The following is a 27975-nucleotide window of genomic DNA, read 5'->3' on the forward strand; positions in this document are numbered from 1 at the left end:
CAGCGTACTGGATATGCTCCTACTCCACCATCCCTCCGGGGAGCTTCCTTTTTTTCTATCTGCCGGCCTAATCCACTGCCCCATCAGGGGACACCCCTATATTTTTCTTTCGTCTTGCGGCCTGCTCCACTGGCCATTCTGCCAGGGAGCCTACCAGATACCCTACCGTCCTTCTAACGGTGAGCTTCTTCTTTTCTTTTTTTTTCTTATCTCTCGGCCTACTCCACTGCCCTTCCGTCAGGGAGCCTACCTGAAATGTTTTTATTTTGTCTTCCGGCCTACTCCACTGGCCATTCTGCCAGGGAGCCTACCAGAGACATTTCTCCTCTACCGACCGTCTAACGGTGAGCTTCTTCTTTTCTTTTTTTCTTATCTCCCGGCCTACTCCACTGCCCTTCCGTCAGGGAGCCTACCGGGGATATTTGTTTTGTTGTCTTCCGGCCTACTCCACTGACCGTTCTGCCAGGGAGCCTACCGGTGACATTTCCTCATCGCTCGTGCAGGGTGGTCTATATTCATGTATTTTTTTTTTCATTCTCAGCCTACTCCGCCAGGGAGCCTACTGCAAACAATCATTACTGCTCCGCCCTTCCGTCGGAGAGTAAATTATTTCATTACACTTTACTTACATCGACACTGATTGATCTACCGACTGCGCCATTGTCGTGACCGGACCGAGGTTTCCAGCCTCGGTCACGGCTACACGAATCTCGACTGATCTGCTTCCAGTACTGCTGCTGCTCTTGCTGCTGATGCTCCTGCTGCTGCTGCTGCTGCTACTGCTGCTGTTTGGTCTCCGTTGCTTCCAAAGTTAGTTACAAGAATGACCTCTACGAGTTTAAAGTTTTAGTTAGTTTAAATGATCTTTATTTTAGTTTAACTTGGACGATTACCATATAAATTTTTACTAAGTGATTTAATTACTTTCTTCATCTTTAGGTATGGGCAAAATTCAAAATTTGTTTTACAGAATTAGTCCTAGACTTAGTACACGGTCGACCACCTTGGTGGGATTGGTTTGTTTTGTTTTTAGAATTTGAAGAGAAACTACTTAATACTACTATTTACAGCTTAAAACTAACCTACTCTACTATATACACTTAACCTACTATGTACAAATTGCTTATTAAAGCATGTTCAGAAAGATTGCATTTTTGAATAAATTTAGTTGTCATATCATCAATTTTGGAATCTACTTTGGGAATTTCTGCCTCTTGATGGAGGTCTGCTATTCTTGTGTCGAATGGACGATCTAGGATCATCCTCAACACTCTATTCTGTGCAACCTGGATTTTGTTCCTGTGGGTCTGAGCGCACGATTCCCACACCGGGGCGGCATAGAAGATCGCGGGGGCTATGATCTGTTTGTAAACAGCCAGTTTGTTTTGCCTTGAGAGGCGGGATCTGCGGCAAATGAGCGGATACAAACACCTAACCAAGGCGGAGCACTTAACTAGGGTTTTCTCTATGTGCGAGCGGAACAGGAGCTTCTCATCGAACAACATCCCGAGATAAGTAACATCAGTGGACCACTCGACCCTTGTACCATCCATTATTACGGTACAGGAGGGAGACGGTTTAAGTTTTAATGATTGTCTGTGAAGGAACATGATCGCTTGGGTTTTCGAGGCGTTGATTTTGATTTTCCACGTGGTGGCATAATCAGTAAAGGTGTCAAGGCATCGTTGGAGCTTGTTCGTAATTTCACGAGGCATCCTACCCTTGACGGCTATCGCGGTGTCATCTGCAAACAGAAAGAACACGCAACCGTCTCCTAGAGGAGGGATGTCCGACGTGTAGATGCTGTAAAGCAGTGGTCCCAGCAGACTCCCTTGCGGAACACCTGCTGGGATCGGAAATTGTCCCGAAAGGGAACTATTCAACGACACCCTGAACGACCTTTGCTGGAGATAGTTACGGGTGATTTTCACAAGGTATGGTGGAAAGTTGGAGTTACAAAGCTTGTATATAAGTCCGTCGTGCCAGACATTGTCAAACGCCTTTTCGACGTCTAACAAGGCCATGGCTGTGGACTTGGATACAGCTTTGTTACTCCGGATGTTATTCATCACCCGCACTAGCTGATGATTGGTGGAATGCCCCTTACGGAACCCGAACTGTTCCGGAAGAAGAATGTCATGTTCCTCCACAAACTTGTTTAGTCGGCTGAGGATCAATTTTTCGAACAGCTTGCTCAGCGCTGAGAGCAGGCTAATCGGTCTGTAGCTTGACGGTAGTGAAGGGTCTTTCCCAGGTTTGCGGATCGGGATGATTTTTGCCACCTTCCAGATGCTTGGAAAGTAGTGCAGCTCCAAGCATCTGTTGAGGATGGCAGCCAGCAGCGAGTGCACCCTCGCGCTGAGATTTTTCAACTCTAGGTTGAATATTCCGTCAAACCCGGGAGCCTTCATGTTCGTACTGTGTTTCAGCGCTGAGCAAATTTGTTCCTCTGTAATCCGTTCTTCTGGAGGGACGGCACAAGGGGAGGCATCTAACGTCTGGACGCACTGCACAACCTGGTTCTCGAGTGGACTTGGGATTGTAGAGCCAAGCAAATGCGACTGGGCAATGTGCTCCCCAATTGCATTGGCCTTCTCTTCGTTGGTGATAAGCCGTTCGTCATTGACTCTAAGTGGTGGAATGGGCTTGGGGTGAGACTTCAGCACCTTGGCAACCTTCCAGAATGGTCTGGAACGGTCGTCCAGGTTCTGAACGAGCCGCCCGAAACTCTCGTTCCGGATTGAGACCATTCTGGAAGCGATCTGCCGATTCAGATCGACCATTTCGTATTTACGCTGCAGATCCCCAGTCCGCTGAAACTGGCGTCTACGAACATTTCTGAGCCGAATCAAGAGTTTGGTGTGGGAATCAATTGCTTGAAACTTACCCCTCACAGGAACTCGTCGAACGCACTCTTCGTCAGCCACGGATATGGCTTGATGGAGACCCTCCAGGGCCCGGTCGATGTCATCAACTGTGTCGAGCGGTGTGTTGTCGTCGATGTGGCGGTCGACCACGCGTCGAAAGTGGACCCAGTTGACTCGATGGTAGTCCTTCCGCTGGCACGGTGCAGGGGCCACGTTGTAGCCCAGCTCGGTCAGCACCGGTTGGTGGTCCGAACTCAGGTCGTTGACGGCAACCGGCTTGGCTAATCTGGTGTTTGCCAAGAACAGGTCCAGCGTCGATGGGTTGCCCGTCGGTGATGTGAAGGTTGGTTCGTCCGGAAACCAGACGGAATAGAGACCATGCTGGGAATGGTCGAATAGCAGGCGGCCGTTCTGGTTCTGCTGGTAGTTCCGCCAGGCCTCGTGCCGGGCGTTCAGGTCCCCTCCGATTACAAAGCGGGCATTGGTGTGGGTTATGATGGCAAGGTCGTTCTTGAACTGCTGTGCTGTACCATTGCTAACGGTACATTGCCGGGGGCAGTAGACAACGATGAACCGGACGTTTCCGGTCGATGTTTCCACCTCAACGCCGACGGCCTCGATGATGGAAGTGCGGTAGTGGGGTAGGGTGCAGTACTTGATGCCTTTCTTGATGATGACCGCGACACCGCCCCCCCTGGAGCTGGTGCGATCAAGCCGGACAATGCTGTGGTCGGGCAGCCAGAAGCTGTCACCGGTCTTGAGGTGGGTCTCGGTGAGAAGGCCCACGTCGATGTCGTGCTTGCGGAGGAAGTCTGCAAGCTCAATGTTTTTCGCCCCTACGGAGCGAGCGTTCCAGTTGGCGATCTTTATGGGTTCACGGTCCATAATTAGCGACGAAGGAGATGATAGCTTGGAGCTGTTGTGTTCTTGTTGCGCAGGTGCGCTTGATGATGATGGCCTGGGCCAACAGTGTGACGATCTCATCCGTTGACAGCGGAGAATCGTCTGTAGCTTCACCGGTTGTGCCGGCCAATTCCGGAGCAGGGGGATCCGTCGATGGCCCGGAGGCTTGACCGGGTACTGCAGCGGCAGCCAACTGGGCAGCAGCCAACTGTTGGTTGAGCGGGAGCGGCGGCAGCACTGGAATTGGCCGTGATTGGACCGGTGATAACGGAGGAAAGTTCTGCGCGTTGTTTTCTGGAACCTTCTTGCGACCGGGCTGGCTGTTGGACGAGGCCTTCTTCCGGATCTCGGCGTATTCGGCCCGCTTCGGACAGGCCTTACTCGTGGCCTTGTGGGCGGCACCGCAGTTGGCGCATGTGGGAGTGGCTTCCTCGATGCTGTCGCAGTTGTCGATCTTGTGGTTTTTGCCGCATTTGATGCAGCGGCTGGCCATGCGGCAATTCCTGGTGCCGTGCCCGAACAATAGGCAGTTCGAGCACTGAGTGACGCCACGGTGGGTGGGTTTATACCGCTCCCACTTCACTACGATGTGGAACAGTGTGCGTGTCGTCTGGAGATCCTTCACGGTTGTGGAGTTCTTCTCCAGATGGACCAGGTAGAGCTGGTCACGATACTTGATGGCCTTGCTGCGGGTCATCTTGTGGACTTCGACCGGCTTGAGGCCGTTCGCCTTAATCTCGTCCATTAAGGTGGTGGTATCCATGTCGTGGAGCCCGCGCAGCACCACTTTCAGCGGCTTGGTGGCCTCGATGTCGTGGGAGAAGTACTCCAGCTTCATTCTGTCCAAGAGGGTCTGAACTGCGTTGAAGTGTTTTTCGGCCGGGACCATCAGTTTGTAGCCTTCCGTGCACCGTTGAATGGTGCAGCGAAGGCCCTGCTTAATGTAGAAATCCAGCTGCTCCCATAGCCCGGGAGGGAAGCCCTTCACATAGAAGGGTGGCAACTTAACTTTTTTCGGCACCGTCTCAGGGTCCGACTGCGGCTGCGCTCCGTTCTGCAGGGCGGAGAACGGATTGTTGCTCAGCAGCTTTTTTGCTGCTGATACGGTGGCGCTGCTGTCTTCAGGTCTGGGTCGTTTAGTTCCGGGAGGCCCCGGCTGCGGGTCCGCAACGCCTGTCGGGATGGGCAATGGGGTTTTCTTCTGCTTCTTCTGGGCTGGCTCGGTGGTCGCGCCGTCTCCTGGGAGAGTCTGTTTTCCCGGTAAACCGGCACTCGCGTTACCGCGCGATTTCTTACCCATGGCTGGGTCAGCGAGAGCGTCACTACACAACGCGGAGCTAATTCGACTTGCGAACGAACGTGACCTCTACGAGCTTAGGTAGCTCGTTTTTATACCTCCGTGCTGTGTCAGAATTTCCCCTCACTAAGCATGAGATTTTGTTCGCATCTCTCTATTATCACTTCTGCCACGCTCCACTCTAATTTAGTTTAACTCAAATTGAGTGTTTCATTACTTGACTCACCTCTCAAGTTTTTATTTATTTCATTATTATTATTCCACACCAACTCTATCTACCACACTAGCCTATGGCTAAAAATCTCTATAATAAAGAATTAAAAAAAAAAAGAGAAATTCAGGGAAGTTAAAAGTATATTTTCAACAACTTCGGCGCTGCTCCGATTTTTTTGGAAAGTCTATTCTTTCACGATAGTTTATTATTATGAAATATGCTATTGATGGTTTTCTATAAGTTCAGGCCAGTTCCATGAATTTCAATAAAATTTCTCAGATTTCAGGAAAATTAACCTTATGATAATTGGGTTCTTTAATTTTGAAAAATGTATCGGTTTTTATACATCATCTTAAAGAGCTTCGTTTTCTGAGTACACTGGAGTCGCTTTTTACGCGGTTTTTTTTACACGGTTTTTTTACGCGGTTTTTTTTACGCGGATTTCGGATTTTACGCGGTTTTTTTTTACGCGGATTCCGGAATCTACGCGGTTTTTTTTACGCGGATTTTGGTTTTTTTTAAGCGGATTTCAGAATTGACGCGGTATATCGCTTATTACGCGGTTTTTTCTTACACGGTCTTTTTATGCGGTTTTTTTTTACGTGGATTTCGGAATTTACGCGGTTTTTTCTACGCGGATTTCGGAATTTACGCGGTTTTTTTACGCGGTTTTTTTTTACGCGGGACGTATCACCCGCGTAAAAAGCGACTCCAGTGTACTGCGATATTTTTTACGAACCCACACACTTTCATCTTGATTTTTAAATCAAGATTTAAAGCAAACTAATAACTTCACTGTTTGACACTAAACTAACAAACTGACAGCTCGCTCCCATACAAAGTGACACCGAGGGGCGCTAATAAGGTGATTTTTTGCAAATGTAATCGTACTTATTTAAAATAGTTCCAGTGTACCAAAATTGATGAAATTTTGGGTTTGAGTTCCATTTTTAATGCAAATTACGAATATGCATTTACCTCAATACCCTTAAAGAACCCAATTTCAAATGAAGTTCCCGCATAAACAATAACCATAAGAAGCGCCTAACCACCAATTCGGGATATCATCCCAACTTTATGTGGGATGGTCGTACCATCTATGATATCGTTAGAGTATGGTACCCGTTTATTAGGGTTCAAAGAACTCCGAGTTTATATACATTCAGGGCAGTTCCATGAATTTCAATAAAATTAATAATTTCAGGAAAATTAACCTTAGAGAAATCCTGATAATTTCACCGAAGTCCAAAGAACTCCAAAGCAATTAAGAAAACTTCAGGAAAGATTAGGGAAGCACTCAGAAGTCCAACGAACTTCAGAGAAGTTTAGGGAATTCCAGTAAAATTACGGGAGCTACAGAGAAATTCCGAGAATTCCAGATGAATAACGGGAACGAATTAATGAAACTAAAGATTAATGAATATTAGGAAAATCGTTGCAACTTGACAAAAATCCGAGAACATCTAGTAAATTTTGGAAACTTCAAGAAAATCCAAACTTATTTTAACATATACGCCTTTTTAGTAGAAACTAGAAATACTCAGAGGGAGAGATAGGCGGAGAAAACAAAATACAATTCGGCAGCAGGGATTTGTTCCTAAATTATCTTGCAACACTTGCTAGAAGCTAGTATTTCAAATGACTTGTATTTTTTATTCGTTGTACGTGCAAAATAATAATTGATTGCATCGCAATATTTTGCACATCTCTTGGTGCCATTCATTAACCGACGAGGATCAATTAACCAATAGAGTTAGAATATTGTTTTTGATTCCAAAAACTAGTTGAATTTGAGAAGCACACAAAACATAAAGGTAATTGTATTTCTGTTCGATTGCAATACTCTCAAATTTATTCTAGTAAGAATAAGAAATCATCGGAAAAATTCTAATAGGAATGTTCGATTGGCTCAGATTTTGACAGTTCATTTGGTTCAAAACATTCTCTCCGCCCATCTCTCCCTCTGAGTATTTCTAGTAGAAACTAAACGATCGATTCAACGTCTAGTGGTAAATAGGAGAACGTCAAAATGAGTGTTTTGAGCAGAAATTTTTGCCGTGAGGCATAGGAAGCGGAACACTTTTTTTTTACCCCGTACAGACTATGGCAGAGGTAACTCTAAGACCACTGGGTCCCGAAGAAAATCATTATTATTTTTGGCTCACTCAGTACCAGAACAACGGTCCCAAGCAGTCCCAAGCAATTTCACTCACCCCTGCATGTTCTGCATGAATCCACACACCCCTGATGTTATCTGTCAAACTTTCATAGCGAATCAAAACAAACATAGTGTAGTAATAGAATTTCAACTAGAATAGGGTACGTTAATCGTTTGCTTAGGACCAATAGGCTACTAAAGTGGTGAGCCAATTTAAAATCGTTCACACTTAGATTATTTTACCGAAATCTCAACAGCTGAATGTTCGGTAAACAATTTTACAGTTTTCCTGTAATTTTTTACAGATATCTGTGAAAAATTCACAGATATTTGTGAAACGTTACAGGAAATCTGCGAAACTGTTTACCGAACGTTCAGCTGTTGAGATTTCGGTAAAATTTTACAGATTTCTGTAAAAATTTCTAAGTGTGTTAGTTTCGTATTGATTGTTGCTATGGCTTATATCATGTAATATAGGCTGCCTTGCAATGAGCACTCATACATCTAGTTTTCACTGGAAATCCTATGTATGAATGCTCATTGCAAGACAGCCTATATTACATGCTATAAGCCATAGTCTGTACGGGGTATTACTTTTCCTGATGAATTGATTCATCTGAAATGCTCCAAAACTTGATTTACAGTTGAAAATTTTAATTCTGTATCGTTTTTGCAAGGATCCTGCAAGTGTCCAAGAATATTCTTAGCACGACTGGATGGACCAAATCGGCTGAAATTTGTTGTGAAGACTTTCAAGATGTATCCCGTGTATTCAAGATGTGCATGACGGACTTTGAAATTACTTAAAAAAAAAAACAAAAATAAAAAACTGACGATTTTTAATGTGAAAAAACATAAATATATTTTCATCTTTTTTTTTTAATCCACTTTTCAAAAATCGGCCTTTGCACACGGAACCTGTTTAACGACTCTTCACCTCAAAAATGAGCCAATTTGGTCAAAGCAGTGATGAGATATCGTGAGACCCGTTTTTCAAACCACTAACTTCAATTAACAATACCTCAGCAATTTTGTCACCAAATGTCTTCATATTTATTTTGTTTACGGTTGAACATGTATATTTTGATGCCCTAAAAACAAGTTAAAAAAAAAATTAAGTTAAATGTGTGTTTTTGCCGACTTACTTATATGTATCCCCTTAAGGAAAATTTTGGGAAATTATTTTCCCCATGCTGAAACAGTATCAAAATATAACAAGTGGAACGATTTTTTTTTTAAATCATGACACTTTTGTTGCTATACATATTAGTTAGTACAGTATTACTGTATTTAAAATGTTTCGGATATTTGGATGCAAGGATTGAAGTATGACAAATGTTCAAGAAAAGTTTTATTTAAATAGAAGTGTAAGGAACAACAATATCGATATTTTCTATAGTGTGGCACAGTTCAAAGTGTTCACAAACGTCTTCATATTTATTTTGCTTACGGTTGAACATGTATATTTTGATGCCCTAAAAACAAGTTCAAAAAAAAAAGTTAAATGTGTGTTTTTGCCGACTTACTTATATGTATCCCCTTAAGGGAAATTCCGTTATTCCGTTGTATTACGTCAGGAAAATTTTGGGAAATTATTTTCCCCATGCTGAAACAGTATCAAAATATAACAAGTGGAACGATTTTTTTTAAATCATGACACTTTTGTGGCTATACATATTAGTTAGTACAGTATTACTGTATTTGACATGTTTCGGATATTTGGATGCAATGATTGAAGTATGACAAATGTTCAAGAAACGGTTTATTTAAATAAAAGTGTAAGGAACAACAATATCGATATTTTCTATAGTATGGCACAGTTCAAAGTGTTTGCATACCGGATTCTAGTTTTTTGATTTCTGTTCTTCTCATTATTTGCCGGGTGCTTACTAAAACGAATATTTTGTCTAGAGCCTCCATGGTATTCATTATTGGATATGCTATTGATGGCTTGTTCTTTTTGTAAACGATTTACCGTTATTCGATAAATTCCTATGATATCACTCCGTGGCCCGTTTCCTACGGATTTCTCTACCATTTCGGACGATATACCTAGTTTCCCCATAACCTTACGTGCTTCCAATTCTAATAGATGCATGTGACCGTTGATGGTTGGATGCATTACATGTCTTCCATGTTCATCTTCAATTATTTGTTGTAAATGGTCTCTGAAATCTAGTTTCTTTATATTTGTGTTTGTTTCATCATTATTATTCGAGTTTGAGATTTCTACTGGACTTATTCTTTTTTTCACGACTTTACTTAACGAAAACCTACGAATTTTGCTAGATGTAGTATTCTTACTATCACAATTTTGTTTCGCGGTATTGGAATCTAATTCTTTGATTTGAGTATCTTCTGCGATTATAGGATATAAAAAGCTCTCTTCTAAAACACTATTTGCGCGTTTAGTGCTACATTTGATAGTGTGTATCGTTGGTATGTTTGTTTCAGATTGGTTGGCAGCTACAGTGTTTCTATGATTAAATGACTGTGGTGGATTATATTGTCGACGTTGGCCTCTAGTGGAAAACAACGAAAACAAATTTCTACGTCGATTAGGAACTTCACTAATATCACTATCTTGGCTATTCGTGGTGGAGTCTTTTCTATGAGTGTTTTTGATGGTAGTTGCTTGTGCGTGCTCAAACCATTGACATTTCAATAGCTGTTCAATTGTGGGTCGTCGGGATGGCGAGTGTACTAGTATGCGTTCTGAAGAATAGGTAGAATAAGATAAAAAAAATCATAAGTTACTGGGAAAAAGTTGCAATTGAAATAGAACATTCAAAAGAAGCAAAAGTTTTAGCATTAAAATACCTTTCAAATAATCCATAAATAACTAGATTGAAACAAATCTTGGCAGCAATTTACTTTGCGGTGCGTTAAAAATTCTATACCAATTTTTTTCTTCGTAACATTTCATATTACAAAAAGCCGTTGTCATCGTATGTAAAATGGCAAGAGGAATAAAATGATGACTGCATTTTGCAATCTGAAATGAACCCTTGGGAAAAAAAAACTGTAGATGATTTTTTGGAAAACGCACCAAAGTAAATGCACTTGAGGAAGATAAATATTTTCTACAATGTTAAAAGACTGCCAAAAAGAAATCACTAAAAAAAACTAGTTGGATTATTTTTCCCATTGATTATTTGTTGCTTTTGAACTTGCAGATTATTAGCAAATTTTTAGGAGTCGTATATATTTAAAATATTCTTATTCTGCACCTTTTTTTGTTTTTTATATTAAAACTATAAAAATTATTATAATACCTAATAATGGAAAATAAATAATTTGAATACTTACGTATTACCCTGCAGCACGGTAAACTTATGGATGTAGATATATCAAATTCACCTTTTAACACCGATGTTCTCAAAAGTGGAACTGTTGAGGCTTTGAATGGCATCTTTGCTTGAAGCATAAAATATAATAATATTCCTAATGCCCAAATGTCGACCTGAAAAATATGTTCAATTTATGTAACATTTGTTTTATTTAAGAGTGAGTGAATTTTGGGTTAAAGCTGATGGATTCTATCCTAGGTTACATTTTGGCTCTATCACATATATTATAGTCTTACTTAACGCTGCCTATTAGGCTTTTTGATGTTTAATCGATGCACACTACTGCAGCTACTGCACTGTCTAATTCGAAGAAGTGCGAGCCAGATGCAAGCAAATTAGTAGGAAATCAATTAATTCATTGATCACCGTGTGCTAGATAGAGAAAGATGATCAAACGTCAAAAAGCTCTATAAACAACGTAGACAGTTTTTTATTAAATTTTAGAACCCTTATCTCTCAAGGTCCACCCACATTAGATCCGTTTGCGTTGCGTTCACGTAAATTTGACAGTTAGACAATAAGTTTAGCTGTCACTTTGCCACAACGCGTCCGATCCGGATCTAATGTGCGGATCTGCCTACGTAACGAAACACTCATGCCGGTAAGCTCCAACTCGGATTAACTTTTTATACTGCCCCTGTTTGGATGATCTGCAAAGTGTTTGCTTAGCGTCGTGTTAATCTGAGGATAATACCGATTGGAGCTTACCACCATCAATGAAATCATGGTACCTACTAAAAAATGTATCAGATATAGATACCAATCATGGCCTAATGCATTTTAGTTGAGCAAACTGGTCCCATTCCGTATATGGGATAGTACCATAGCTGATGCACATCTGCTAAACTATGCCTTTACTTACAGGACCACCTATATAGTGATCATCACTAAATAATTCTGGTGCTGCATATGGTGGAGATCCGCAGAACGTATCTAGATGTTGCCACGGACCATTAATTAGTTGAGTACTAAATCCAAAATCTGCCAATTTTATTCTCTCATCGCTTATCATTAGCACATTTTCCGCTTTAATGTCACGATGAACGTAGCCCAAGCTATGCTGAAAAATAAAATAAGATAAAGTGATGATTCTAAAATATTAGAAAGATACTGATTACCAGGTATTTCACTGCCATTAATAGTTGATAAAATATTAATGCTGCATGGTATTCTTCTAAGGGGCCTACTTCAGCAATTCTATTATACAACTCGCCACCTTGAACCCATTCACTAACGAGGTGAATTTTTCCTAAAGTTTCTATGACTTCAAATAGCCTAAAATTAGTGTAATGTAAGCACTGACTGTGAATGTTAATGAATTCTAACCTCAAAATGAAAGGATGAAATACTGCTTCAAGTGTAGTAACTTCTCTGGAAAGCATTCGGAGCGCCTTAGCATCTAAGCGACTAGTGTCAACAACTTTAATTGCTACTTTATCTGGAATCAAATCGAATACATAAACAGAGCATGTAAATTCTATTATATTTCACAATTAATTCGAATAAAGCCTAGGGATTCTTCAAAGTTGCACGATAAGAAACATATTTTAGATCACAACACTTGCATGTGCAGAGCCAAGCAACCAAAAGTTCCACATTCAACGATAAAATGCACTTTCAACTTCCATAAAGTTCAAATAAAGTTTCGACAGAACTTTCTGGTTACTTTAGAAGCTATAGAATGCACACGAGGAACTTTAGGCTCCTAAAAGTTCTGATGCGTAAGTAAGTTCCAAAAGCACCCCTAGGCACTTCTTAGGAACTTCAGGCAAGGATGAAAACTTGGCCATAACAAAATAACGTCGGTCTCTGTTCCGCAATCTAGTGCCAATCACCGACGGACATCGATTGCCATCTATTGACGGCAATCGAATGTGCAGGAAGGCAGCTTCCACCACCTGCGTAGGATATCGCACCCATTCAACACACATGGGCCAGGACCAACGGCTTTACTTCCCTTCCGAAGGAAGACGTGACCAGAGATTTTTATGCCTCAGAAAAATCCCACCGACCTCGACTGGGATTGAACCCAGACCCATCGGGGTGTTAGAAAGCAGTCACGCTTACCACTACACCACCGGCGCCGGCATGGCACTGCGCCACAAGTGTATTGGAATACTATGCGGGTAAACACCAATTTAAAATTCATCAAGGTGTTGTGTTTCGTATTCAAATCAGTCAGCTGGCACTGAAAAGTCCAACAGTGGGTGGGACAACAGCTCACTCTAATATTTCTCAGATGACGTAGCGGTTCTTCTGGGGCTCTCACATAGAATGACTGAGTTTAATTCTTCAAACAGCTCTAATATTTCTACTAATGCTGATAAATCAAACAATACACGTTCATACCTGCTTTCAGAAATAACTTTCATAAAGATCTGACTTGTAGAATTAACTTCATAAAAGTGCGAACTATAATTTAAGAGAAGTTATTAAGTAAGTTTCAAGAAAATTCTTATATTTTGGGAAGAGTTCCAACGGATTTCTGAGCAGAGCTTTTCTCAAATAAAATGTTGAAAATATATTCAAAGCTTTTAGATGATTAAGAGCGGAATAAGCTATTTTTAGTTGAAGATGCATATGTTTGCTTGATTAAGCTCAAACTCTTATTCAACGTCAATTTTTATTGGAATATGTGAAGGTTTTTCCCAGTCTCCTGTAGAATTCTCGGTTTTTGCCCGGTTTTCCTGGCTTTTTTTTTAATTCCAGGCTTCTGTTTTTTTTCTCAGTTTACTGGCCACCCTGGTAATCGCGTATCGTCGACAGATATGTTATTGCATCTAAAATGTTCATGTTTTCGTTCGAACCGTTCGAGCCATATCAAAACGAAAACAAGAAGAATCGAGTAAACTTGGAGTGAAAAGCAAGGCCACGTGAAATTTTTGAGAAAAACTTAAAAATTGTTTAGCCACCGACATGCACATTGTAGACGCAGGGGCCTCAGATAGCCTAGTCATATGCGGTACGGTATTACCACCAAGCCGGAGGCACCATAGGAAATCTTTCGGGTATTAAATTTTCTCGACTTCCCTAGTTGGAGTATCATTGTGCTCGCCACACAATTTACATTAATAACTGTGGCAGTGTTTCAAAGAACACTAAGTTGAGAGGATAAGCGATAAAGAGCATGTGAAATTAAATGATTACTAAGCATTTGTCACAGTCCTTTGTTCTACAAGCAATGTGTAAATACAATCAATACAAACATAAGTCTATCGCTATATATTGCACTAAATACGGGATATAATAAAGTGTGTAACTAAAACTTCGTATCAATGCAAACCGCTCAACATGAAGTGCTCCATGATTTTACCTTTGGTTAGTTGATGCACAGCCAGCTTAACACGTGAGAAGTTTCCTCGACCAATATCACCGCAAAATCTATAGAAGCCGATCCTACGCCCAAGAGCAACCTGGATGAAAAAGAAGTGAGTAACTTAATTAACAGTAACCCGGAAATTTGTTGGGAGTTGGATGGGATTCTTGTCTTAGTGTTAAGTGTTAAGTCTGTACAACCTTTGATTGAAGACGGTATAAATTGTCTTTTATAAGAGTTCATTGACCCCGTGGTCAATTTTTAAGAAATTTTAGACCCCCGTCGACAATCGTCCACACTTGGTATGCGAACAGCCCTTCACATAAATAGTTAACTGCATCTATATGTTTTATACTTCTTATACATTACCTCTTGGGAGCACCGTGGATCACTTTGTAAAGCAGCTGTGTATCGCTGATAGATAGGAGTTTTTGGTCGTCCATCTCCTTGAATTATTAAATCTCGTTCCACTAAAAAGAAGTATCATTTATTAGTTTAAAAAAGTTTTAAACAATAATCGCTATATTCAATAAAAACGCGTTAAGTATTATTATGAAAGTTCCATACAAGCGTTAAGTAGACTTCATATGATCCGTGATGAACATCATCAAATCAAATGTTTCCATAAACTGCACGATCACAATATTTCTACTGAAAAACTCAGTACTGCTCGATTGGTTCCTATTCGTGTCGCTTTTTGACAGCTTCTTGAAATTCTATCAACCAGACTATGATTATAGGAACTATGCCAGTTCAAGCTGGGTGGACAAATATTCAAAATATTCAATAATCTACTTTTTTAATTCTCGTTTCATATATTGTCCAAAGTCCCCAAGTAACCGCCAAGCCCGTTAGTAGCCCGATTAGGGTCGTTTTTACAATATAAGGCTGATATACGGCAGTAAATTTTTACATTAGCCTTATATATTGTACTTTTCACATTAGAGGGCTTGATGGTGACTTGGGTAGCTCGTTCAATGAAAAAAAGTCGACGGAAAAAAGTCAGAGTTTAGAGGTAGGTATCTTTCTTTTACGTTGCAGAAACAGCTAGCTGCAGAGACCGGCAGGTAATCACAGTTTGTGATATGTAAGTATCAACAACGTTTTGATCTTCTGTCTGATAGTGCGTGCTCCTGCTGAGCTTGCGGGCAATCAGTTTAATAGAATCGAAAAACAATCGATCCCGTATCAACGATACTCAGTAAACGTCCAAGTTGTACCCAGGTCCCAGGGGTATGGTTGCGTAATCAACCAAACGCTATTAGGTAAGTTTTGTTTTTGTTCGTTTTTATGGTGCTTCTTCATTGATATTTATGGCGGAAGACTACCCCTGTTAGTTACTAATTGAAATTATTAAGTATTACGAAACAATCACAGAAGTAATGAATATAAATAATGTACAACTGTCACGACAAATTAACTTTAAATTTCGCTTTGATATACATTACCTTTATTTTAGGATGGAGATCATCATGCGATTTAAAGTATACTCAATTACTACATAGCAGGAAAGTTCATATAACCGATATAATATTTATTTCGGATTGCAAAGTTGTTGTAGATGACACATACATCTTGGTTTGAAATTTGGAAAAGGATTTTCCATCATACAAATAAACGTAATATTCTCTACATAAAATCATAAAATCTATTTCACTTACTAATCCTCAGCGAGTTAACTGAAAATTTGTACAAAAGCTCGGTTTGATATAAACAGTTAATTTTGTTTGACAAATCTTGGCTATTTTTGCCGAGATTTACATAGCCGAGCTCCCAGCAATCATTTTTTACTGATATCTAAGTAAAAGTGATGTTTGGTTGCTGAGTCCTCGAAATTTTTTCACTGGATCTCAGTAAAATGCAAATCTTGGCAAATTTGTACTAATGCTTCCTATACTGTTTTCCATAAAGTACCAAGCATTTATCATCCCTAAAGAACGATCTAGTGAAACCATTAATTGAATAAAGCGTTCGATGATTTTTTTTAGATAGGAAAGAAGACAAAAACGGAATGGTACTGTGCACCGTTCGAAAAATTCATGTAAATTTCTGCGAGATATAGCCCACATAAAATTAACGTTAGATTTGGCATAAATTTACGCGATATTTCGTGTAAATTTAAGTGCAATATCGCATAAATTAGCAATATTGTATGCAAGCTTGTAATCGATTTCGCTGTTTATGCCAAGTATAGCTCAAAATTAAACGAACGGAGATTTTACGCGATTGTTAAAATTCAGAATTTTATTTCTGTGTACAAGAAACATTAAAACTAAATATCCTAATACATAATCTGTATAATTATAAAGTAAACATTGAATTTGTTCTTATTTTGTTTATTGATTGTACAAATATTTTTATTGATTGTACAAATATTTTTGATTCCATCTATAATTTTTACCGCAATTTTTATGATTTTATGTACGACAATGAGGATATTTTTTCCATTGATCTTTAATAAATAGCATTTTTTAAAGAACTTTAAGATATGGTGGGGTAATACGCATCACGGGGTTATATGACCAAAAGCAAATATATATCGTTAGGAAAAACATTATTATCGAGAAATAAGGCCGATATTACCCCGTCACCTCTATAACATCCAGTTCCTTTATCTAAAACTGCTCTATCTTCTTGCACGTTATCAATTGCTATTTTTCGACTTATATTCGCTATCGTGATCAGACCCATTCTAATTAATTATAGTCGCAATTTACTGGAGAGACCAGAGACTTATGTCCCTTGAGTAAAGTTTCGATGAATATATCCTTAGTGGATATTTCACACGAGAACTTTAATGGTAGCCATTGTATTTTGTCATACCATATACCATAAGATATATTTTATTGTTCAATCAATAGGCGGGAATGTATTTACTTCATAATACTAGCTAAGATTTATTTAACACAATTAGGTATTTGAAAAGTCTTCCGACGACCACATTACAGAATCTGCTCATACAGTGACTTCTTACAGAATCGCATATATTTTTTAATGTAATACTGTAAGAGAATTTTACATTCCTTGGTAGGGTGTGCTGGTAATTATGCATGAAATAGCATGCTCTAAATAACCTACATTGAAACTTACACGTGTGACAAGCTTAGAAAGCTATCTGTTTCTCTAAAACATTCACATTCTTCTTCCATTGAACATCGAGAACCATACTTTGACGCTTCGATAAAACTGGGAAACAATTCAATGATTATCCCAAATGTTAAATCTGTGTCACTTGAAATTGATCGCAATTTTAATACTGAGTCTATTTTTACTTTCACAGGTACCGCCATCGATTAGTACTCTTGACTTCTTAGCATTTGCTTGGACTTTTCAGCATTGGACTTTTATCAATAATTTAAGGGTTTTAACGCACCAAAAATACACTAAACTAATGTTCACTGTTTTGATAAAATCAAAATAAACCAAATTTGTAGCATTGTCATTGCAATCATTGATAGAAACTTAGAACTTATTTTAACTACCGAATAAAAACTATTCCATCATGCAACCGAAGCTTGTTTTGATGTTAAAATTGCAATCATAAAAACCTGGAAAGTATTCATAATAATGATTTGATTATAATATTTACTTAATGTGACATATATAAACTCATCATCACTATCACTATCATCACTATCACATTGAAAATTGGAACTTCAATTACTACATAAAAAAAAATGTGGACAGAAATAAACAACCTTTTCTTTGCTTCTGTGAGAGCGGTTCTCTCTCACCAGAAGCAGTGGAGCAACTGAGCACTGCCATCGTATAGAATCTTGGTGGTAGGAAAATGGCTCAAATTTTTTAAACTCAGTGGTGCCAGACTTGTTTTAGCGTATTTGATAATGCTTGTTCAAAGTGTAGGAAATAGTTCTGCTATAACTTTCCCGTTTTTTTGCAGATGTGAAGCAATGTAGCGGAAAGTTTTTTAAACAATTTTCTGTATAGTATTTCTCTATTTCTCAGCTGTACTTCAACCGATTGAGCTGATTTTTTCTACGTGATTATAATATATAATTGACACCAATCACAAACAATCAGCTCTTTAAACAAAGATGAATAGCCTGATAGGCTAATCAATTAAAATGATAAAACAATGTAAAATCATAGTTAACAGAAATAAACGTGATTTTACTACTAATAAAACTATCAGCTCAATTGGTTGGAGGACAGCCGAGAAAATGCGATGGTTGGAATGTACCACTCGGGGGATTTCTGTAGCTAGTAGGTATGAAATTTGGAAAAATCGGTGAAACAAACAGTGAAACATTTTTATTCTCAGTAAGCGATGCGTTTCACACTGGATTTTCGCCATCAAAGCATGTGGCTTATTATAGCTGCAGGTACGCTAGTGCTTGTCAGTGAAAATGCTTTTCATTCTGGGTCCGAAGTTCGGAAAATAGATCCTGGCATATGCATTTTAGCACTATAAAAGTCTGTTATCCAAAACTGTTCCCGAGTAAAGTCTGAGATCAAACTGAAAACTCAATTTGATGTGCATGTTTCATGTTGATAACAAAACGACTATTCAATTTGATGTTCTACAAAGGCTAAAAAATCCGCAGCAACGTATTCAAGAGCGAGTAGAAGTAAAGCAAAATGAAAACAAATTTTTTTTATCAAGGGTGTCAATCGAACTGAACTGAAATCAAATTGTGATTTTATGTTCTGTCCATGCTGATGATTTGAACATAAAACATTTGTAAGTGCAGGTTGGGAAAATTATTTTCTATGAATAAAATGTAAAACAGTAGTCCGGAGGCGAACCAGCCCCAAACTGAAAACCTCTTCAATAAAGAAACCTTACCTTACCTTAAAATAGCAGTGAAAACATCCAAATCTTTTGAAGATGTCAAAATTTGAAGTCCACGAAAACAAGTGGTGCTCAAATATGGTTGTATTGTAATTTAAGCATTTAAATTAATTAAAAGTAGGTCCTAGTGACGGTGCATAAGAGGTGTCAATAGTTTAATGCCTTATTAATCTTCACCTCGAAGACTGATAGGATAGGATTATGAACCATAGTAGACGGTACGATTTATTGGAAGACGATCAAACAAATAAATAAATAAATAAAATGAAGCCCTATTTATGCTATACATCCGTATATCAAACAGTTACTTAATGCATATGAAGCACTACATGCTAAATTAGAGCTGATATAATTTAAAAAAATGTGAAATAGCGGGCCTCGGTAGTGCGGTAGTCTTTTACTCGTTACTGGTAATGCTTACTTAGGGCTGGTATAAGAAACAGCAAAATATTATCGCTTCCATTTGCAAAATTTGTCTCTCTTTTTTATTGTTAAGGATTGAGCTGTTTGAGTAAAAATAAACGGTACCAAAAACAACTAACGAAACAATTGAAACAAAATAGGTTATTATTATTTTTTTTGTGTGCGATCAAGTACGTCACCAGTTTGATTCATATTATCAAGTTGTCAGAATCCAAGTTTTAACGAGGTTTTAAAGCATTCTACAAATCTAAACCATGGTCTACAGAACCCTAATAAATGCATAACTGTTACTTGGATCTGCCGTCAAATTTGAATTTTTTTGCCATGACAACGATAAACAATGTGCCTTGTGATGAAATAGGTTTGTTGTCAGGCACACATTCAACCATAAATTTATTCTATTTTGTAATACTTTCAACATTTGTATCTGTCTTGAATCGCTAACAAATTGACTGCAACAAAAAGAGGCTTGTTGATCATTTAGGATTCACTTTAATAAAAAAAATGGCAACCAGATATTAAATTTTAACATCGTTCGGTCAATTCTTCGATACTCGGGACAATAGTATTGACATTATTTGACAATTCTCAATTCTCATGACATTATTTGACAATCGTGACTTTTTTACTATCGAAAAAGATACATGAAGAAACGATACCTACTGCCGTCATGATTACCTGAGATTTGTTAAATAATGTAAATATTATTGCTCTGTGAACAGACGAATTAGAATCATAGTTAAAGCGATATTTGAGATATGCAAACTGCTTCTACAAACTTCAAACCATTTGCGGTACCTCTAAACCTTCATCGATCTTTACCATTTTTTGCACAGACTGTCATTTTGGGGTTATGAATCAAATTGAACACTCGCCTATAATTGATAATTTTTATTAGCCTTGCAAGTTATGCTAATTTACATCACATGTAAATTTACGAAGGTTTCGGCATTGGATTCATCATTAACGGAGATAATTAAAGAGGTTATGAAAAGAAGAAACATTTCAATAACCATGTAATTTTATACAGTATTTACCTAGGTCAAAAAATGTCAGCTTATTAGTGTCACACAAAATATTCAACCACCATCAAAAGCATTTAAATTGTATGCTTGTTTATTTGTTTATATTGTATCACATTGATATTAGTCGCTTAAATCTGTATTTTTGCTTGGGTGAAAATGTTGTCGCTGGCGAATACGTTGCAACAACTCCTCTTTCCAGCGGTCTTCTGGAATTCCTACAGCCCATTCCGGAACCGAAGAGTTGGGTAGCTTAAATCCAGCCATTACATTGAGAATCTAAAATATAATAATGTTGTGAAGGATATAACTTAAATATATTTTTCCACTAACTTGTTCTGCTTTTGCTGGATCTAACTCTATATTAAGCTCATCGGGCCTTGGTGCGTTCCATACATCCACATTTAGAAACACAGGATTCGAGTTATTTCCCCGATGTGTTGGTGTAGTTACTTGAGAGTCGTTTTGATCATCACTTTCAACCAGCGTATCGTTATTATCTCCTAAATTTAGTGGTTGATATCCCATATATTCGTTTTCGTCATTGAACTCATTTTCGCTATCATCAGTTGTAACATCCGCATTGATGATAGTGTCCTCTTCCATTCGAAATTCATCTCCATCATTTTGTTCAGGTAAGTCAGGAAGACCCATTGGAACCCTGTAGAGAATTGAAGAAATTGCAATCATGTTAGTTCTCCGTGCTATTTTTCAACCATGAAATTAAACCCAAAAAAAAAAAGACAAACACGTTCAGCTCTGCTCCCCAGCTGGTTCATGTAGAAGAAGCCCTGACATATTACTCATACAATATATTGTGAGGATATGAGTGCTATTTTGCGAAATAATAGAACGAACAAGTGAATAGCCATGGAAACGAAAGATTCTCGTTGTTTACTACAAACTTCGTTTCCAATGTAAAAAGAGACCTTTTTATTCATTTGAATAACTTACACTTCTTCGGTACCTTTTTTGTAGCTAACCGTGATAAATTGCTTTGAATTAGATAAATGAATTACAGATTACCCAAAACTACAGCGGAATATTCATCATATTCAATGAATAGAAAATGGAAATCTATATCAGAAAGCAGATATCAGTTTACCATGAAAGTAGGTAAATACAGAATAGATTTTTAGGTAATGTACATACATTTCGAATATTTTGCAGTGTCCCCTGAAGTGCGAGGTTTCAAGTTTATTAAATGCAGCTCCCCGTATACATTATATAAAAGTCTCTCAGCCAAAGCTTAATACACATTTACTAAAGGCTTTGAATATAGATGCAAAACAGTCAGATTCACTAGCAGTGCATGTTCCTGCCAATACTCACAAATACGGCTTGAACTGTATCAACAATTTAGAGGCCCCAAACCATATTGTTAATACAAATGATGTTGGATTTTCGAGGCTTGTTGATCCATATTTAAGTACTACAACAATAGATTATCGTCCAATGCAGTTTTTAAAATATGATAACATTACTTTTTGGAACTGGGATTCACATAAGCACATATCGCTTCCCAAGTATCAACAATCATCAAGAGCTGCACTACCACCTATCAAAAAGGTTCCATACAGATTATATTCATCTGAGATGGCTTCTCAGTACTAACAACATGACGCACTGTCACTGATGTTGAAAATTTATAATTTCTAAACAGTGGCACACTAAACACAATGTAGCAATAAAATAGATGCAAACAATATTGCCATCATTGCAGTTTACTTAAATATCACATTTCTGTTAACGATGGCTTACTTATATATTCACAAATGAAATATTCCCGCAGCTGTTTTATCGAATGGAATGACACAAAACTTTATGAGTCAAAACATTAAACAACACATTCTCCTCAGTGCTGTCAAAATCTGTAAGTGTTTCTAAATGGGCGTATGACATTGCAGTCGTTACACTCAAAACTAATATCTATGCAAACTTTGGTTGATGCTGAGGTCTAATTAGAAGATTAAGGCTGTGTTCCAATTGGATAATTTTTACTTGGATTTGACCAATCATTCATTTTTAGATAACCCTGCTATCCCAGCGTATCAACTTACTTCTCACAGACAAGCACTTAAATTTTGTCAATCGATCAAAAACAGAGAAGTTGTCGACCATATTAAAAACATTTCGAAGCGTTTTATTTCAGTGTGTTTTTAATCGTAGTGGTTTTTTTTTTTTTAATTCTTTATTTAAGAGATTGTGGTAGTATCCCTTAGAACCTTGCTAATCCCGATCGAGCACTTGGTTCCAGAGATATGACCAAAGAAGTGAAAATTATTCCAACTATATTTATGTATAGGGCTTTGCACGAGAAAGCAATGTGTCACCATTGATATGAGTACTCAGTACTGACATATTTGATACATGTATAGGGAAGTTGGGAAGCGGAGCAAATTTCCAATACGACAAGATGCTCAAAGAGACGGAGAATGTAGCCGTGAATCTTCTTCAGTATTTTGTGTGCAACTCTTTTTTACGGGCAGTGCTACAAAATTTCGATCATGCATGACATTGAAAAGACAGCTTTCGTCACTCACAAAATCTATACATGATTTTCATCGGATACCATGGCAATTGTCGATGACGAACATGTGAAGTTTTTGTTATTAGCTTAATTTGTAACGATATTTTTTTATTTTAATTATTCAGAATTCACTATTCAAAATTCACGATGTTTCACGATATTTAGCGATATTCTTAGTCTATTTTGTATATATGTTTTTAGCAATACTATTCTCGCAGAAACAAATATTTTATTCGCAACAAAAGTTTGCATTATTTAAACAAAAAAAAAACGGTGTTATTTACCGGCTCATAATTCATTATTCTTGAACCCTCAAAAGTTGTGTAATCGTTTTAACAATTTTTTTTTTTGATATTTTTAAGAAAACATCTTTCGAAGCGGTTCAAGTAAAATTAGTATCATCATTATTATTTACAACACATTATTTTCGTAAGACATATTTATTTATTTTCATTATTATTTCACATTTAGTATATACTAGTGGAAATGTTGACTTCGGCAATACCTTAACCTATTATTGTCAGGGGGATAAACAACGAGCTCAATTTTGGCATGTGGATACATTGTATTTCAAGGCATCTATTGACCAAATTTGAGTGCTCTAAGACTTTGTTTACCCTCTGACGATAATAGGTTAAGGTATTGCCGAAGCTGACATTTCCCCTATACAATTTATATATTACATATTCTTTTATACATGGGATCCCCAACAAACAATTTAAGCTGCAGGAGTTGGATATGGATGGGTAGTGATAAACCACAAGGAAGGAAAATGGAGGAAATAAGGAGCGAATTGAAAATGGATTGGAAAACGTGGGCAGACTGAAAACTAGGATAGTCGACCATTGCTCATAAGTAATCCGGCGTACGTGTGTACGTGTTCAGGTAACTATTTCGTAGAAACTGCGACATTGGCTGTGGTTAATACCACAATTTGTCCTTCAGGATCTTTTTTGATTCTCGTTTATAAATTATGATAGTTTCCTCGGACAAAGTCCAAATCATTAAGGAGGAATTACCCTCCTCGGTGTGGCCAATACGGTCTCGTCCGTGATCCACCGATCTCGTCAATGAAGGAGGATGCCGTTGACCCAGTATCGCTGTATTACCTGGTTGCGAACCACCATTGCAACACGCCAACCCAAGCCCAAGATCCGCCTTTTCAACACCGATCAAGTTGTCAGTCGCCATCACGACGAAACAATCGAAGCCACGGAAGCCGGTCAACCAACAACGCCGATCACCAAGCAACCACCATCCGCGAGCGCTCGCCGTCATGCAACAACAACACCACCGGTACGTACCAAAGCAGCAGAAACCACACAATACACCCCGCAATAACCCAATAAACTTTGAATACACCCAATAGTTCAGTTTCTTAACAAATATTTTGACATTTGCAACCCACACGTTTGAACTTTCCATTTAATTATTTCATGTTGAATAAATTAACAATTCCACGTTCCACGTGCCCCTCCAAATTATCCAGTAGCATGCCGGCCATGTGACTCAGTTCAGGGGTCTCGTGCTACTGAGCTAGTTATCCGGGAGTCTTGGTCGAGTCGGAGTAAGTCTCTTCTAGTCTCAATCTTTTGCATATAATTCAAACGAATCTTTTTCTTATAGCCGGTTTGAAAAGTGTGATCTGTGAAAAACATTACGATGACAAATTCCTTGATTCTTCGGATCGTTTTGGAAGCTGCGAAGTGATTTTTCTTAATGGTTCAGATGAGAAGAGCACAGGTGGTTCGACTATAGACTACATTCGGGAGTCGGGAGCTGTATGATGAAGACGAAGCGTCTGGCGGAGGAAAACAGACATAAGCGAAAGGGCTACCGAAGATAATCATGATGGAGTGAATCTAGCGAATCAACGGAACCGAACTCGGTTCTTTTTAAGGAGTTGTGATATATGTTCAATATTTTATATACTATTTGTATATTAGTATAAATTAAATTGATTTTTACATAGCACGTATGTCCACTAGGGTGGGTCACGTTTATATGGTGGATTAGAATACCCTGCTCCCCACTGTTTTTTTTTTAAATCTGTATTGATAATTGATATTTATATTGAGATATTGAGATCTGTAATTTTGTCACTACATACAATTGCAGGTAGATGTAGAACAGTAGAGATTTTTAATTTTCTTGATCAAGGCTATCACTGTTGACCAACTATCACTGACAGACCACAGTTACTAATAGGTGTCTTGCTACAAGTGGTAGTTCTATGTCCAGTCACATCCATAGACAGCTCCAGCATTGCTTATTTCAAAATCGTTGCTAATCATAAAATCTAATATCTAATGACCATGCGTTTTCCGCAACCCACGATTCATCTGGTAACTGGCAGCAATGCTGATCCCTCAATTAGCCATCATTAGCCCTGTGCCAACATCATACAAATTCTGAATTACAGTCCACTCTGCATTTATACATGTTCTATCTCTTGATATTTCTCCCTATCTCGATGATTTTGGCAGTCCATTCAGATTCCCATACAACATTCCTTGATTTGTTTTCCGTACTGAGTACCAAAGCTACGGACGCCAGGAAGGCAGCTCCCACAGATGGACCCTACCTATCGACCCCACCTCCAGAGTTAACTGTATTCGGAAACAAATTACTCGCCATATATCGATGGAAAAATCTACTCGCCATATTTCGATGGAAAAATTCAGCTCAATCAAAGGAACTCCCTTAGCTCAGCAAGCAACACCATGCTGGAGGCGGCTGGGTTCAATCCCCGGTTTGGCCAAGGAATTTTTCGGGTTGAACAATTTCTCGACTTATTAGACTTACGATAACTATACTAATTCCAAAATGATGGAGGCTTAGAAAGCTCTCAGTTAACAATTGTGGAAGTGATCAAAAACACTAAGTTGAGGGCCGGCCTAATGATCCAGTGGAAACGTATTAAAGCCTGTTCGGAGATGAACCAGCCTGCGGCTGAAAATCTCCTAAATAGAGATAATAATAATAATAATAATAAACGTATTAAAGCCAAATAAGAGGAAAAAGAAGAAGAAGACTCAATTTTATGTCAAAATTGACACTCGTATATGTCAGTCTCAGAGCACCTACATTTATATGTATTTTTCAAAGCATATGTCTTGCAAACTTGCCAGATTGAAATCCAAAGAATTTCACAATTTGGCTAACTCTTGAGTCAGAAGGTGCTGAACAAATCACAAATCATTGGATCATCTTAAATCGTTTCTACAAAAAGTTACTAAATATCGCTGAAGAACTTACGACCATCGTTGATAATTTTCCGAAGCGTTTAAATAGATGCTTTTCAGCTCACAGTGCATATGAACAATCATAATGTTTGAACTAGCCAAAGGCTAAAAATCTCCTTAATAAAGAACTAAAAAAAAAAAAAAAAAAAAATCATAATGTTTTATGTGCATTCATATGGCTAAACTATGTGGAATCCTAAATTGATAAAAATACACGACCTTCAATTAGTTCCGATAATTCTCTATTTGTTTCAAATTGTTGTTTTAGTATGCTTAATTAACAACAAGAATCTGTATTTACTTTGTTGATAAACTGAGTCTTTGTATTTAAAACACCTATAAGATGCTTTAAAACAGTAAGTTGTTTTTTCGTGTTTCACTTTGAGCCTCGCGCGCGTGCTACGGACTGGTTTGGACTGAATTTAATTATTGATGAAAAAATTTGAACTTTGAGGCCTATTTGGAATGAATTAGTAGTAAGTTTGCTAGTTGAATGTTGGGGATTCCTTGAAAATCCTGACATAGCTGAAAATTATGATAGCATCAGATTGCGAGATTACTAGTGTAGATGGATGCTTTGTTGGTTATTTATGAGCTCTTGAACGCTACAATATTTGAGGTGGACCACAAGTTGAGCAACCAGGATAACGCCTAAGCTTTCCACATTTATATCGCTGTGAAGCAACTGTAAACTGTAGAGGGACAATTTATATCTATATCTGTATCACCAGTTCGTTTTTGTTTGATAATCTGGTTAAGATGCCATACTTAATTATCTTAAAGATAAATCATCCAGGAGTAGGGGTAAGAGATCGGGCCATCATCATCGTCATCATCATTATAAAATATCACTGCCAAATTGTAAAAAAAATCACATTTTAAGATCCAGGGGCGTTCATTCATTTCGGTACAGTCCATAAAAATAAATATAACTTTCTCCAAGTATGTCACACAAAAAACGTAATCAACATTACACAAGTGAAAATATACATAAATCATGTTTGAACAACAAAAATAACGACTGAGAACATTTGTGCATGCGCGCGCAACATTCTACACATACGCAAAGAAGCGTTACCGCATGATCTCTGGTCAGGCCGATCACAAACGCCAGTCAGTTTTGCGATCTCGTCGGGTAAAGTCAAATTCAAGCTAGATAGTAAGTACTAGAACGCCGAATTCTAAAAATAAAAAGTGTGTGCTATTTGAAGAATATAGTGTATTTGGTCATCATTGAGCTGGAAAAGCCAGCATTGATTTCGGGAAAAGTGTTGCGAATACTGTTGATGAGCATTGGGAACACACTTTGAAAATAATCTCTTTGTGCACATGTGAAAAAGTAATCTGAAGAAAAAAGCCGTATTGAAAATGGTGAAATCGTGATGTGTGAAGTTCGAGGTTATGTAATGAAATGAAATATAAATGGTGAAAAATTCGAAATTTAATTGATCATGATTTAGTTAGAAAAAATGTAATGAAAAGCCATGGTTTTAAGTAATTGAGATTTGATTGTGTATTTTAACTATGGCAGTTGATAAAGAGTCAAGTTAATAAAGAAAGGCGCCACATCAATGAGTGCAGTTGTGATAATAAATAGCATGGCACCACGTTCAACCACAATGTGAAGCAAAACGAATAATTTTCAAAAAATATCACAAGGTGACAAAGTCGTCAGACGTTAAACTTAGCTTTATTCTGCTATTCAACCCAAAAATAGAAAGAATAACACGAGAAAATATTAGGGTATTTTTGTCACTCGACGCAAAAAGGTGGTTCATTTGCATTATGTTCGGTTCGGAGCATATTCGAAGAAAAGTGCTTTAGTTATCTTGGGAAG

The 27975-nt window shown here is 38.3% G+C and overlaps 4 protein-coding genes across 4 annotated transcripts in view; 1 reads left to right on the forward strand and 3 right to left on the reverse strand.

Annotated features, from left to right (window-relative positions):
* The window catches only part of LOC135702028 (zinc finger protein 724), a 78132-nt gene extending 70453 nt beyond the window's left edge, over positions 1 to 7679 (reverse strand). Inside the window, exon 1 of the mRNA XM_065222996.1 lies at positions 7669 to 7679. The gene's annotated coding sequence lies outside the window, so the exon portion shown is untranslated. The remainder of the gene's footprint in view (positions 1 to 7668) is intronic.
* A 1528-nt stretch (positions 7680 to 9207) lies between these two features.
* Positions 9208 to 17830, reverse strand: LOC135701995 (serine/threonine-protein kinase NIM1). The gene is made up of 8 exons (XM_065222940.1): positions 17695 to 17830; positions 14475 to 14575; positions 14103 to 14202; positions 12116 to 12227; positions 11908 to 12064; positions 11652 to 11849; positions 10749 to 10902; positions 9208 to 10154 (listed from the first exon to the last, which is right to left on the reverse strand). Coding segments are annotated over exons 1-8 (1734 nt in total). The 5' UTR covers positions 17696 to 17830; the 3' UTR covers positions 9208 to 9243.
* Positions 17831 to 20426: 2596 nt separating this feature from the next.
* LOC135701996 (uncharacterized) lies at positions 20427 to 22211 on the reverse strand. The gene is made up of 3 exons (XM_065222941.1): positions 22125 to 22211; positions 20697 to 21024; positions 20427 to 20642 (listed from the first exon to the last, which is right to left on the reverse strand). Exons 2-3 carry the CDS (start codon positions 21015 to 21017, stop codon positions 20487 to 20489), a joined length of 477 nt encoding a protein of 158 aa, XP_065079013.1. The 5' UTR covers positions 21018 to 21024; positions 22125 to 22211; the 3' UTR covers positions 20427 to 20486.
* Positions 22212 to 27255: 5044 nt separating this feature from the next.
* LOC135702015 (muscle-specific protein 300 kDa-like) overlaps positions 27256 to 27975 on the forward strand; it is a 43110-nt gene continuing 42390 nt past the window's right edge. The window contains exon 1 of the mRNA XM_065222963.1: positions 27256 to 27297. The gene's annotated coding sequence lies outside the window, so the exon portion shown is untranslated. The remainder of the gene's footprint in view (positions 27298 to 27975) is intronic.

This window comes from Ochlerotatus camptorhynchus, unplaced genomic scaffold (assembly GCF_037179485.1).
Source record: "Ochlerotatus camptorhynchus isolate MF236.1 unplaced genomic scaffold, CSIRO-AGI_Acam_v1.1 ptg000182l, whole genome shotgun sequence".
NCBI classification, from domain to species: Eukaryota; Metazoa; Arthropoda; class Insecta; order Diptera; family Culicidae; genus Ochlerotatus; species Ochlerotatus camptorhynchus.